This window comes from Phytophthora infestans, genomic scaffold (genome assembly GCF_000142945.1).
Source record: "Phytophthora infestans T30-4 supercont1.2 genomic scaffold, whole genome shotgun sequence".
Classification (NCBI taxonomy): Eukaryota; Oomycota; class Peronosporomycetes; order Peronosporales; family Peronosporaceae; genus Phytophthora; species Phytophthora infestans.
The window spans coordinates 5,219,179-5,232,655 of NW_003303757.1; the positions used below are offsets into that span (position 1 = coordinate 5,219,179).

The following is a 13,477-nucleotide window of genomic DNA, read 5'->3' on the forward strand; positions in this document are numbered from 1 at the left end:
CTTCACGAGCAAGGTGAAGCTACTACAAGCTGGATTCCTTTGGCATTATAGTCACATCATTCCATCAACCGGATCAGTAACTGCGCTGCTGTTCGTACCCAGCTACTACAATACAGAGCACGCACTGCACAAATGTTCGGTCCAACTCGATGCTTTCACACTGTCAGAACTAGTAACCTACTTCCAGTGTTCCGATGCATGAGTGCCCGACGTCGGGCATGACAACGCGAAGCGCGCTGGAAAGTAACTCACAGCAAGCTTAGTAATTTATCACCCATGAACAGCTTTATTCTTCTATAGACGCTAAATCCTTACTGATGTTTTCGTTGTCTTTAGCTGAGCATTCCACGAAGGGGCATTCCCAATCGCTTGCCAGCGTCCGGCCTTCTTCTACGGTCACCTCTCTACAATACACACGGTCATGTCATCAACACCGCGCTCCCCACCAGCATTTATCTGCGGGCGGCACTTGCCTGGCCTTTTCTAGATCTGACATGCTGCCCACCAGCACACGCGGCGGCTTGGAGCCCAACATGTTGACTAGCTTCTCGTTAATGAGTTTGAGCTTCTCGAAAGACGTGCGCGAGCCGATCGAGTATACAAGCACGTAGCCGTGCACGCCCACTGACGCAGCCTGCGAGAAGTTGGCGTACTCGTCCTATAACCATAGAATTCCAGCAACACATTAGCTATAGAGCTCCTACAGCTCCGTAGTACGCCAAATGATGCTCGCACCATGCCTGCGGTGTCCACGATGTCCGTAACAAAGTGGGCGTTCCGCACTCGGATGGTCTTGTGGAAGGTGTTCTCAATGGTCGGGTCGTAGTTTTCCACGAAGCGGTTCTCCACGAAGCACGTGGTGAGCGACGACTTGCCCACGCCCGGGTAGCCTAGCACCGTCAGTTTGCGCTGCACCTCGACCGGCATCCTTCTTAGTGTTTCTGCTTCTCCGCGCTCTGCACCGCCAGCGACTCGACGGATGAGACACCGTGGCGGTGAATCGCCGGCTTGCTGTGGATTTGCACCGAGATACGGATTATTTTTGCCATACTCGGAGACCGATTTAACGGCTAAATAAAAGAAGATGCGACTAGGGTAAGAAGATCCGATTTAGAGGAATGTAATCCGGTTTAAGGAGTTCAAAACGTCGATACACTAATCACTGTAGTCTTCAGCGCAATGACCAAATCACTCGACATCATGATCCTCTATGACAGCTAGATTTTTTCACGGAAAAGGCATGTGCCACGATTTAGAGACTTGCCGGTGAAAGGCCGCTTCAAAGTAATAAAATCTTTAATGAGCACCCTGACCAAATTTTGTTTTAATTCCTAACCCTTACTTTTTAACTAAAAGCGGTCCAGAAATAAAAAAGTTATTATTTCTGTACCGCTTATAAATCTTAGGTAGCAAATCAGGCGTACCTATTCTTCAAAAGATCAAATGAATGACTGCTCCAATACCTTTTTTTTAATCTACTGTACTACTTTCAGAATTTAATTTTGACGTTAGTACTATACGCGAGTTTGCAGTAGCTACTATCTCAGTTTCTTTGTGATGTCCGCTGCTGTGTAGATGACTCGACACCATCTGCAATGCAGACTGCAACGGAGCGTCTGAACATCTACCGAACATCGAAGCCGACTGCAAATTACAGTCTATCAGAGTCCTTGTAGTACTGTCCACGTCATCTGACCCATCACTGTTTCGAGGGAAAATAGTGCATATACCATCTTCAAGAGTGATGGTATGAGTCCCAAAGTCGAAACCGCATCCAAGCGCACACGAAGCAGAGGAAGCGACGATGGACGGGAGCCGCGGCTTCTTCTCCGCCGCAGGCTCAACGCCTAGCGCGGGTGCTCCCCCAGGTGCCATCAATGCCGGTTCTACCCGTGCCAGACCTGTGAGCGCCGGCACGCGGCTGCGTCAGAAGCCTGCAAATGCCGCGGCGCATCAGGATTTTTTCGCGTCACTGGGCATCGACAACGCATCACGTAGCCGCGCAGGCAGCAACGCCAGTACCAGCAGTAACCGCAGCTATAGTAGCATGACTATGCGACCGGTGTCCGCCTCGGGCCAGGGATCGACTACATCCTTGTCATCTGGCTGGAGACCGCCACCAATTGGGGGACTAGGCAGCCAACGGGTGACACCACCCCCGCCCATGCCTTCAGTCGGATCCCTGAGTATTACAGGCGTCAACAGGAGCGTCACTACGACCTCGACAAGCTCCTCGACGATGAGTATTAGTGGCGGAGGATTGGGCGTGACGGGAGTGGCTAGTGCGGCTGTATCGGCCAATACCGCTCCTGTTACTGCTAGTTTTAACGCAAAGTCGAGCAGAACGACGAATTCAACTACGACTGGATCCAAGCCGACACAGCTATTCTCGATGGAAGACGCTGAAGATCTGTATAGCGATGATGGCTGGAAGTGCGACTCGCCCTCGGCGGTGCTTTCGAACCCAGCGGATGAGACTGAAACTAAAGAGATGACAACAGCTACAGTACTGGCAGCCGCAGCTGCAGCGGCAGCGGAAGCTCCGGTGGACGAGTTTGCGTGGGGAGATGATGACGATGCATTCGCATCGCCTGTTCCGAAGACAAAGACCTCGCCTACGCAGCCACCGGCTTTTGAAATACCCGCGACTGAAGCATCTACTGCTAGTACGTTTGAGACGAAGGGGGAGACAGCCATGGCGCTACCACCTCCGGCAACGAGCTTCTTGACGGAACCAGCGACTGGTGTGTTTGAATCGACGAGCTTTCACGCTGCTCAGATGCCCTCGCTGGAAAAGAAATCGCAGTTTGAGCACGCCCAGGTTCAGTCCTCGTTTGCACCTCCTGCTGCAGTGCCGCAAACTTCGCTTTCTACCGAGGAGACCCATCCCACGTTTGAGACGAAGAGCTACACAAATATGCAGGTGCCGCCTCAGGACGCCAGATCGCCATTTGAGCACGTTCATGCTCAAGCTCCTCCTCCTCTTCTTGATGTCACGTCGCCGTCGACTTTGTTCCCCACTGAGTCGGCGCAAAGCGTCTTTCAACCGAATTCGCTCACTGCGACCGAAGATTTGACTCACACTGCTCCCCCGGCTACAGCCTCCACGGCGGGCGAGTCGTACCAGCAGGATGAGCAATGGGAGGAGGACTGGGGTCAGCATGAAGAATCAGTGGCGAAGGGATCGCATGCACTGGAGACGCGGGAGGTTACCACCATCAGTACGCTAGCTACCACCACGACAACAACGACAAATATTCAGACAGATACGCTTGTGAAAGCGCCCGTCGAGCTTGCTAGTCCTGGGGGTGCTGCCGGTGAGTTTTGGGGAGATGGCGATGAAGACGAGTTGTTTGACCACGATGATCATGCAGATGAGGACTGGGATGAGACTGTTAAGGGCCAGACGGCCGCGGTTCAGCACGTGCATGGAGAGTCTGCTGCTTCCGCTTTTTCTGGACAAGATACGTCCTTCTCACTTCCGTCTCAGCCGCCGCCGCCTCTTTCTACTCCTGTTGCTGAGTCCCCACCGAAACAGGAAACGTTGCCACTTGAGGCTCAAAAGACGGTGTTTGCTTCCGAGTACCCTGCATCCGAAGCGACCCAGATTGCTACCCAAGAAGAAATAGTTTCAGACGTGGCAGCCTCCCCTGTGACGCCTTCGAAGCTTCAAGAGGAACCACCACGATTGCATTCTGCTGAGAGGAGTTTTGAGGCGAAACCAGCTACATCGTTAGATACCGAGACGTCACCGTTCTCAAATGCCATTGCTACGACTGGCAGCCAAGACAGTGACCCCAATGTCTTTCCGGAGGCACCTCGCAGCGCTCGTTTCCTGCATACTCCGACTGGCACTGGTGGTTCCTTTGGACGTCTACCATCGCCCCAAGGCGATGGCAACTCAGGCTTTCAGGACGAATTCTCTGGTGCTGCCGCACACGGTGACGACCAAACCCAGCACAATTCGATGGCATTTACAGATGGTGAGAGAGCTGAGGGTCAGGATTCCTATGAGAACTCGGGAGTAAGGTGGGACGCTGGTTCATTGCGCTCGGGTGGACATGATCAGCAGCACGAGGGCGAATCTCATCGCGACACCCGTCAGGGCCAAAGCGATGAAGAAGAGCGCGATTCAGTTGTGTCGTTTTCTGGTGAAAACTCATTTTTCCCGTCTGCGGGACGGCCTTCGTCTCTGTATGGAGGTTCCCAGTCGTCGTTTGCAAGCCATCGCATGTATCAATCGTCTGTAGCGAGCACGGATCATGATGGCAGCAGTTCGATAGCGTCTTTTGGGGTATCGTCTGCGGGTGCTACATTTGGCGGGTCGGAGCATGTCAGTGAAGGTGGCGCTTTTTCGGACGGTACGGTGTCTGAAACACCGAGTATGGTGGACTCATCCAACGCTAGTACAGCTTTCGGTACGGATTACCCATCGGTAAGTGAAGGTCAGTTCTCGGCGCCTGGGACGACAATCGGTGGTTCCGACAATGGCAGTGACGGGGGATTCTCGGATGGAAACGCGTCTGAAGCAACCAGCATGTGCGAGTCTGTAAACACGAACCCGCGACTAGTCTCGGAGTTTAACTCAACGCGTGGTCACTACGTGACGGAAAGCATTGAACGTCGTGAAGTGCAGGAACCGTTTGCATCATCTGCGCCAGACTCCGACCCGGTAGCTGCGTTTGGAGAGTCTGAACCAGCCACTGCCTCTTCGATGTTTGGAAATGATTCGTCGGCTGATGCTAATCCATTTTCAAGCTCACCGAGTACTTTCCCTCCATCTCAGCACGCGACCAGAGCACCACCTGCTGCGTCGACAGATTCCAGTTTTGATCACCAGGACGGAGACGCTATTAAGGATGAGAGCGTTGAGAGTGCTGCGTCGCTCTTTGGTGCCACTGCTGGCGCTGATGTCCCCAATCCATTCAGCTCGTTTGGTGCGTCGCCTGCTGCACCACCAGCAGAAACGAAGCCTACTGAGGAGCATGAGCTCCAATCTTCAGATGCAGGTGATCTCTTTGGCTCGGGTCCTTCTACAAGTGCATTTGGTCAGCCGGTGCCGCACTCAAGTTTCCAGAACGATCAGGTACGAGTTACTCTGTCTGGCAAGATATCCATTCAAATTATTTGGTAATAATCCTGTGTGATGATTTCTGTCAGGGATACAATCAGGCTGGGCGTGGTGGTTATTCTGGCAGCGGTGCATCGACTTTTACTTCTGCTCAGAGTCAGTTTGCCTCAAGTCCTTTCGACCAGCCAGCAGCAAGTTCCTCCGCGAGCCCTTTCGAGTCGCAAAGTTCTTACAACACTGCAGATCCATTTGCTTCGCGAGGTGGTAGTGCTCAACATGGCTTCGGAAATGCCGCTCCATCTGCTGGTAGCGTCTTCAGTGCTGGCGTCGATCGTGGCTCCTCGCACTTTGGTGGAAGTGCTCAGGCTTCTGCAGATGCTGTCTTTGGTGGGTATTCACGACCTGATAACAGCGCGGCGAGCCACTTCGGACAGCAGTCAGTCGGACCAAGCGCTTCGTATAGTGGGACCCAGAGCCACAACCAAAATGCTCAAAGTACTGCAACGTCCTATTCGCATCAAGAAACGGCGGGTGCTTCCTATGGACAAAGCGGCGGTGTTGGAGCGGGAATGAGTACTGCAGGTCATTTCAGCCGCCAATCATCTACGAGCTCGTTTACGAGCAACAGTGCTCAGCGTGAGACGAGCGTCTTCGGAGGGCAGAATCGGTATAGCAATCAAAAGTCGGCTCCCGGGACGCCAGACAGCTACAGCCAGCAACCCGCGACATCAGCTTTTGCTGGCAGCCCAGCTCAGCCACCACACCATCAGCTTGGACAAGGATCGACTTTCGGAACACCAAACAAGTACAACCACCATGCTGCACCAGAGGTTTTCGGGAGTGCTAGCCCAGCCCAACGAGCGTATGGTGGACAGCAGGATTTGAATCACTCGGACTTTGGTCGAAGCGCTGCGAGGGGATTGGGCGACCACACGCGGTCATCGTCTGGAACATCGGCTGATGCATTCTTTGGACGTTCGTCTGTGCCGACAGGATCAGTTTATCAGCAACCACCGGCCCAGCCTTCATTTTCGCGAAGTGGGAGTAATGCGTCGTCGTATGCGGACCAGCACGGTGCTCATGTGTCGACAAGTGCAGCCGGGATGCGACCTTCAACGCAGTCTCATGACTTGAACACATCGTACGGCTCAATCGACAATGTCAGTTTGTCGCGTCCAGCTTCTAGCTCTTCAATGAGTCGATTTGAAAGCGACACGTCTTTCCAGCTTCAGCAAAATGTCCAGCACCATGAAGAACCACCGCGTTCTCCGGTGGATGCGAACTCATTCTTTGGTGGAGCTTCCACGACTGAAGCAACAGCGTCATCATTCTTTGGCTCTGCTGCGCAAGACTCGTCAGAAGTGCAGGCGCAGCAGCACCAGGGGACTATTGGCTCAAGCATGCCGGGCTTTCAGGCCGCTGCACCCGTTCCGCAGCAGGTGCAGGAACAGCAGCAAACGTACCCAGAAACCCACCGCGAATTCGACATCGGAGCGAGTACAGTTGCGTCTTCAGTGCCTGCACCTGAAGCGACCCCGACGACTGATGTCACAGCAACAAGTGGTATGCCCGCTATGCCAAGTGACATTGGACAGCGCGACTCCAGTAATGTTGGTGCATTCCAGTCCACTGCTACCAATATTAATGCTGGGCACCTGTCAACAAACACTACGGACCTTGAGGCGTCGCAGTTTGCTAACGACCAAAATGGTAGTCAGCCTCAAGCATTCGACGGGTTTTCTGGTTCGAACGCACAAGATTTCGGTGGACAGCGCCCCTCGTCGGATTTCTTTTCATCCTCGCCGGCGCCACAGGCAGAGGCTGGGCCTTCATCGTATCAATTTGAGCAGACAGTATACCATCACCAACAAGAGCAACAGGGCCAGGCGCACGGTAGTGCGGCTGTGGGGATGCAAGTCGCAGAAACTCACTCGTCTTTCCAGCACGCCGGTGCTGGTACGGATGCCTTGTACGCAGCACGTCCAGGAAATTATTTTGACTCTGGTGCTCCTGGAGCTGGCAGGTCAAGTCCCGCTAACTTCTCACAGCATCAGACGCAACAGTCCAACCAGCAGTATCAGCAGTATCAGCAGCAGCAACCGCAGCATCGTGATACGACTGGATACGGCTATCGTGGTGGTGCCGGACAATCACAAGCTGCAGGTTATAATGCTGCTGATTACGGTACTGCAGTTGGCCATAAATATGGAGCGAGTAACGCACACCAGACGTCCCATTCTGTCGCAGCGCCTGTCGTGAAGACTAGCAACAAGTTCAAGGACCCTTGTGTCGCCGCTCCATCGTGTCTTGCGTCATTCGGCTTTGGTGGCAACGTGGTGACAATGTTCCCTAAGAGGAAACTGCGACTGAATATCGCAGGAAGCAGCTTCCGCAACAGTCCTCGAGGTCCCGCAACGTACGTACTCACCAGTGAATTTTACCGTCGTATTGCCTGCTTTAACATTGTCTTGTTGCGTTTTACATACATTAATTCAGACCGTCTGCGTTCGATAACGGTGGCAAAGGTGAACTTCGCAAAGGACCGGTGAATTTGTATCGCATGGACCAACTACACCCGAAGAACAAGGAGTTTGAACAGATGGACATGTTCCCTGGCCCGCTGACGGAAAACGTGTCTGACGAGGCAATTCTAGAGTACCTGAATGACCGACTGAAGCGTAGCGAGGCACCTACTAGTATTGCTGAGGCTGAGGACGAGAACGATCGCTTGCTTCTGGGCATCCTGCGTGTCATGGTAAAATGCAATGGAAAGTTGCGCTCGGATCCTGGCACATTGAACCCCAGCGATCCTGATTCGCCAGAGGCTCAATTGATCGCACTACTCAGTGAAAGCAGCAAGCGGCGAAGTGGTAACCAGCTCCCAACGTTTCCGCTTCGGAAGCTTCAACCTGCAACGGTAAGCAGGTATCATGTGAAGAGAGTCATCTTCAAGCTAACGTGTGTTTTGTATTTGCTAGCACCCGGATCTGATGCAGAAGCATGCAAACGAACTACGCGAACTGCTGTTAGTTGGTGACCGTAAGGGTGCGGTCTCGACTGCTATGAGCGCCCACATGTGGCCAGAGGCTATGCTGATCGCTTCGTTTACCGACAAGGAAGAGTACAAGGTACGTCCTGACACCAAGTGGGATCAAATACAGGTTTATGTCTTTTAATTTCTTGATCTCCTGTGTCCGTCAGCGAGTCCTGCGCACCTACTTGGACGAAACATATGCGACGGGGGATCCAAGCCGCGCCTTGTTCATGTCGTTCGCGGATCAACAGGAGAAGAGCGTGCAAGAACCGAAGCGTCTACTGCAAACGAACATCCAGCAGTCGTCGGATTCTCTCGTGCTGTCAACGTGGGTCTCGCATGTTCAAGTTCTCCTGGCCAATCGGACTGCAGACACTAACAAGATCTTGACGGAACTCGGAGACCGGTTATGGACCGAAGTTAATGCCGTTGCTGCAGCCCATGTATGCTACTTGCTAGCAGGAATTCAAGTGGAAGCGCCCATGCCGACGTCGAAAATGGCGCTCTTGGGTGGGGACCACCGCACACCAACAGAAGCGAGATTCTACGTGTCGCCTGGAGCGGTGCAGCGTACGGAGGTGTATGAATGGGCCCAGAAACAAGCTAAGGGCGCCTCGGCAAACCTGATGATTCCTTTCCAAGGCTACAAGCTTATTTATGCTATGCTGTTGGCGGATCACGGGAAAATGGAGACTGCGTTTAAGTATGTCACGTCCATGCTGACGGTGATCAAGGCGGTGACGGCGACGATGAAGCCCGGGACTTCCATGTACTTAGAAGGCATGCAGAACCAGCTCACAGTGCTGGATGACCGATTGCGCCAACATCTCGGTCAAGACCGAGTGGCCTCAGTGGCGGCGTCGACTAGTAGTGGAAGTCGCAAGCAAGGCAAGTGGGGTCTGGGTAGTGCGTTGAGTATTATGGGCAAAATCGTGAATCGCGTGGTGGAAGGCAACGACTCCAGTACTGCCGCGTCTACGGGTCCGAGTGCATCACCTGGTGGTTTGTACGCGAACGAGGCGAATCCACCAGCAGCGAACTACCCGAGCACTCCATCTGTGCCGGCATCGACCTCGTCGCCTGCACCATCATACCCGCAGCAAACCCCGCCACCTCATGCGCACATGACGCCACCGCCTAGTTCGCATGGACCTGTGCCTACCACTTCCTATAACCACGCGACTCCACCAGTGTCACAAGGAAGCGGCCCGGGCTCGTCGAATGGCTTCAACCGTCCTTCGGTGGCGTCACCTGCAGGTCCCTACGCGAGACAGGCATCCAGCAGCAGTATCCCCCCGTCGGGCCCGTTCTCCGGTAACGGGCGTCCAGGTCTTCAGCATCAGTCGCCTGGCCCGTTCTCGGGGAATGGACGTCTTGGTCCTCAGAAGCACGGTTCTGTGCCATTGATGCGGAAGCAGCACTCGATGGAACCTCCTGGAAGCAACCACAGCACGCACAGCAGTAGTAGCTTCCACGAAATGCCGTCAGCTATGAACAATACGCCGCAGTATCCGCCTCAGCAGATGCACCAGCAGCCTCCGTCATCGCAGACGTCGCAGCACTCCCAGTACTCGCAGCATTCACAAGGCACACCGACAGCACGCCCGGCATTCCAGAAACCAGCTCCGTTGGAACTGCCAGGCGACATAAGCTCTTTGAGTCAGCCTAAGACATTAGCGTCTGGGTTGGTCTCTGAGATGGCTGCTTCGCTTCCGCCTACTGACGCTGCCGCGATGAGTGGTCCATCAAGCGATAAGGGCAAGGCAAGTCCCAAGCTCAAGGCCAAGAAGTCGGGGCGCTCCAAGACCCCTCCACCTAGTGGAAGCTCGAAAGGGTCGGGTTGGTTGTCTGGTTTGTCGTCTTTTATCGCCACAAAGATGAATCCTGAAGCCAAGGTGGCTAAGCTTGGCGAACAGATGGAAGCCTACTTTGACGAGGATGCCAAGCGCTGGATATTCCCAGGCGAGGCTGCTGCAGAGGAGCCGACGATGCCCAGCGCGCCGCCTACTGGCCCGACGCCTGCCAGCGCGCCTGGATCTAGCGTCGGCGTTCCTCCGGTTGGCTCAAACTCGGCCCCTGGCTCGATCAGCTCTGGACCTGCGCCTAGTAACGACCCGCTAGCTGCGCTCATGGCTCCGCCGCCGTCTCACATGTTGATGAAGAAGGATCCGCTGGCTGCCATGATGGCGCCACCTTCACGTCCAGGAGTGTACGGCGCTCGTCGTGGTGGGTCGACTGCACAGCACAAACCGCCGCGACCGCAGTTTGCTGTGTTCAAGCCCAGCGCGCATACTCCGAATGAACCGAGCGAGTAAAAAGTATCAACTAAGAGAGAGGGACGACCATTCTAGGGGCCAAATGCAAGCAAGTAGCTCTTGCATTTACTGTAGATACATGTCGTTTGCATGGCAGACTTGTCTATTGTGTTATTCCTTCTTGTCAGCAGCAGGGGGCGAATGCTGCTGGTCGGGCTGCGCCTGCTTCTTGATGTCCTCCACGCCGAAGAACTTGTCCAGCTGCTTGTCCGTGTACCTCTGAATCTGTGAGCCACACATCAATGCGGACATTAGTGATGGAAATGACGGGCGAAATGTGGTCTCTCGTACCCCCGTGAAGACGTGCTCGTGCTCACCATGCCCCCTCCGAGTGCCGTATTCGGTGAAGAGCACGAGCTTCGCCGTCATGGCTGCACAGGCAACCCACGAGAACACTTGCAAGGAGCGGTGATAGCGGCGGTCGATCATCGTTTTTCGGGTTATCTTACAAGGTTATCATACTATTGATTTAAGGTAAACAAGTACCGGACGAAATTTAAGCTTGAAAATACCGACCAAATACCGGTTTTAAGAAAATAATCCCAAACCGCAGACGTACGAGCAATTTTACTCAAAATTTTAGTAAGGTTACTCGCTCTCGTACTTAGTAGGGCAAGACGATTCTGTGTTTTTTTTTTGCGGTATTTCTCGAAATGTTTTCGTAAATTCGTACTTTGTGGTGACCACGTCCTCGACGTTCAAGCAGAATGGCTACATGCTCGGTGACATGGTGCAGCGAGAGCTCCTCCACGACCTCGTCGAACGCAGTCGAGAGCGCGTTGTGCAGGTACGAGCAGGTCATAATGTGCTCCGCGTGCTGCACCAGCAACAGCTGCACGCACCTCAGCTGAGCATGTCAACTTCTCTACCGTTGCTTCATCCGGCTCCTCTACTGGCGAAAGCATCAAAGCACAAGACGCTAGCTGCGCAAGTAGCAGATGACCATAACATAGGTCGTCAACGTCGTCGAGCTTTGCCTCGGCTCGCTAAGGATGCCATGGAGCTTCCCGAAGGCGCGACGTCCTTCGAGCAGTATCAGAACTTTATGGCCAGCAAAATCTTCCGAGAGCAGGCAATACATCTGCAAAACCGCCGCGTTGCACTCGTTCCACAAGACGATTTGTTAAAGAAATTGGCTACGGTCTGTGCTGCAGCGTTAAAGGAAATGGAGAACATGGAGGAAGCTCCGGCTGTGCGAGAGTCGCTGCACTCAAAACTGCTGCGAGCGATGGCACTGCTTCGCCGAGGTCGTGCGTTTGAACAGGTTAAGACACTGGCCCCGCCTCCGCCTCCTACTTACGGAGATATAAAGAACGCGCACGTGGCTTTCTTGCAATTCAAGAACGACGACGGAAGCACCAAACAGAAACGAGTCCACCCGTGAGCTCCTGCATTCTACATCACTGTACTTGCCCTTTCCGCTTACTTTGCAACAATTCCCTTTGTATTCTGATAGGAGTGCCGGTCTACAGGACGGCAACGCGTCGAACAAGACGCCGATTCATTTTGGTGATCGAATCTGTCTACTGTCATCGAGCTCCAACTTGCCCCTCGCTGTCGGACCCGACGGCCGCAGTCATTCGGCACCCGACAGCTCCGTTGGCCCTCACATGACATTTACCATTGTGCGTTGGTTGTTCCTTGTTGAGAGTATAAGTCAATCTGCTTAATGCTGTCCCTACTCAGGTGGACTTTCGAAGCCCAGCGCGTTACGACGAAGTCACCGCCACAGACGATTTCTGGCTTCGTGTTGACGCTTCAGCTCTCGTACCTCGCAAGTCTGACCCTCGTCGTCTTCATCTCATGGACCCAACAGATGATGACGATGTAGCTTCGCTACTCAGTGACACAAACTACTATCTTGGCTGTCCTGGATGGCTAGATGACGGTGGGTCAGCTTCACTTCAGGAATCAGCAACTGGAAATACACAAGCTCGAATGGCAGCCACGGACGAAGAGCGTCGGCTAAGTGGGCAGCAGCGATTTCGTCTAGTGGCGATGAAAGCTCTGACCCCTTCGAGAGAATACTACGGTGATGATGCAGCTACACGAGAACATGCAATCGAAACCAACGAAGGCATCATGCGTTTGGCTCGCTGGCGGATTGTACGATACAAGCCTCGAACGCACAAGCAACTCGGTGGGACGACAGACCACTCTGGTGTAGACGACGAGCACGACGTCAATGACGCCATGCTGAATTGCTCAACCGTGTACCTTGTCTTGAGCGACTTTGCGCTCGTGTACGATAAAAGACACAAGCGTGGCGTGGCGGTACGTGTTGCTTCAGAGCCACCTTCTGGAGTGTTGAAGCGTAACAACACGCACCTTAACAAGAAGGCGCATAAACGTCAACACAGCGAAAATGGAGCTATTACGAGTGCTATCGTGCGCCTTCCAGCGTGTGCGAGGTGGCAAGTGCGTATTCTACAGCGTAGTGGAGGTCTGAACTATTTGAAGGAACTGGAATTGGCCATGGCTGCCGTCACAGGAAACTTCCAAAATGAGGACGGAGCGCGTGTAGAATGGCTACGCGAAAAGCAAGAGAAAATGGCGTCGAATGATCGGCGAATACGCGCAAAGACGAGATTGGTGTCTGATGCTCGACGCCAGTATGACCTCATTGTGTCTCAAAGCAACAGCAAGCTAGAGCAAATTGAACGACAGAAGGGTGCGCAATCTACGGGGTACTTTCAGCGGCGACTTGAGGCCCTGGAAAATATGGAAAGTGGCCACCAGCTGCACGAAATAATACACCTCAAGCACCAGCAGCTTCACCGAGTCGTTGAGCTCCCGCACATTTGATAATAATTGAGCAATGAATCGATTACTGCTCACGCTGTCAGCAGATCTTTCGATCGTTCCGTAAGCTGCCCCACTAACATCTCATGGTTAAATGTCAGGCTCATTGTCAACAAGCTCGCTTTTTTGTGCCTCATCAGGCAAAGCAGGCAAGGAGCACTTCGCAGGAAAATACCCAATGTTTGAAATCACTTCAGAGAAAAAGTGCTATATTATGGGTCATAGCCTGGAGGAATGTATTTTGTTATTACACTA

The 13,477-nt window shown here is 53.4% G+C and overlaps 3 protein-coding genes across 3 annotated transcripts; 2 read left to right on the forward strand and 1 right to left on the reverse strand.

Moving 5' to 3' along the window:
- Positions 1-286: 286 nt before the first annotated feature.
- On the reverse strand, positions 287-927 carry PITG_01946 (ras family GTPase, putative; the record flags this gene model as incomplete). The annotated part of the gene is made up of 3 exons (XM_002908489.1): positions 287-400; positions 470-658; positions 736-927. The coding sequence occupies 3 exons, from the start codon at positions 925-927 to the stop codon at positions 287-289; spliced, it is 495 nt and encodes a 164-aa protein (XP_002908535.1).
- Positions 928-1,804: 877 nt separating this feature from the next.
- PITG_01947 (COPII coat assembly protein SEC16, putative) lies at positions 1,805-10,487 on the forward strand (the record flags this gene model as incomplete). The annotated part of the gene is made up of 6 exons (XM_002908490.1): positions 1,805-5,086; positions 5,315-5,458; positions 5,707-7,487; positions 7,568-7,988; positions 8,050-8,199; positions 8,273-10,487. 6 exons carry the CDS (start codon positions 1,805-1,807, stop codon positions 10,418-10,420), a joined length of 7,926 nt encoding a protein of 2,641 aa, XP_002908536.1.
- Positions 10,488-11,147: 660 nt separating this feature from the next.
- PITG_01948 (uncharacterized protein) lies at positions 11,148-13,225 on the forward strand (the record flags this gene model as incomplete). Its single annotated transcript, XM_002908491.1, has 6 exons — positions 11,148-11,800; positions 11,880-12,045; positions 12,107-12,167; positions 12,252-12,308; positions 12,378-12,726; positions 12,802-13,225. The coding sequence occupies 6 exons, from the start codon at positions 11,148-11,150 to the stop codon at positions 13,223-13,225; spliced, it is 1,710 nt and encodes a 569-aa protein (XP_002908537.1).
- Between the last annotated feature and the right edge of the window lie 252 nt (positions 13,226-13,477).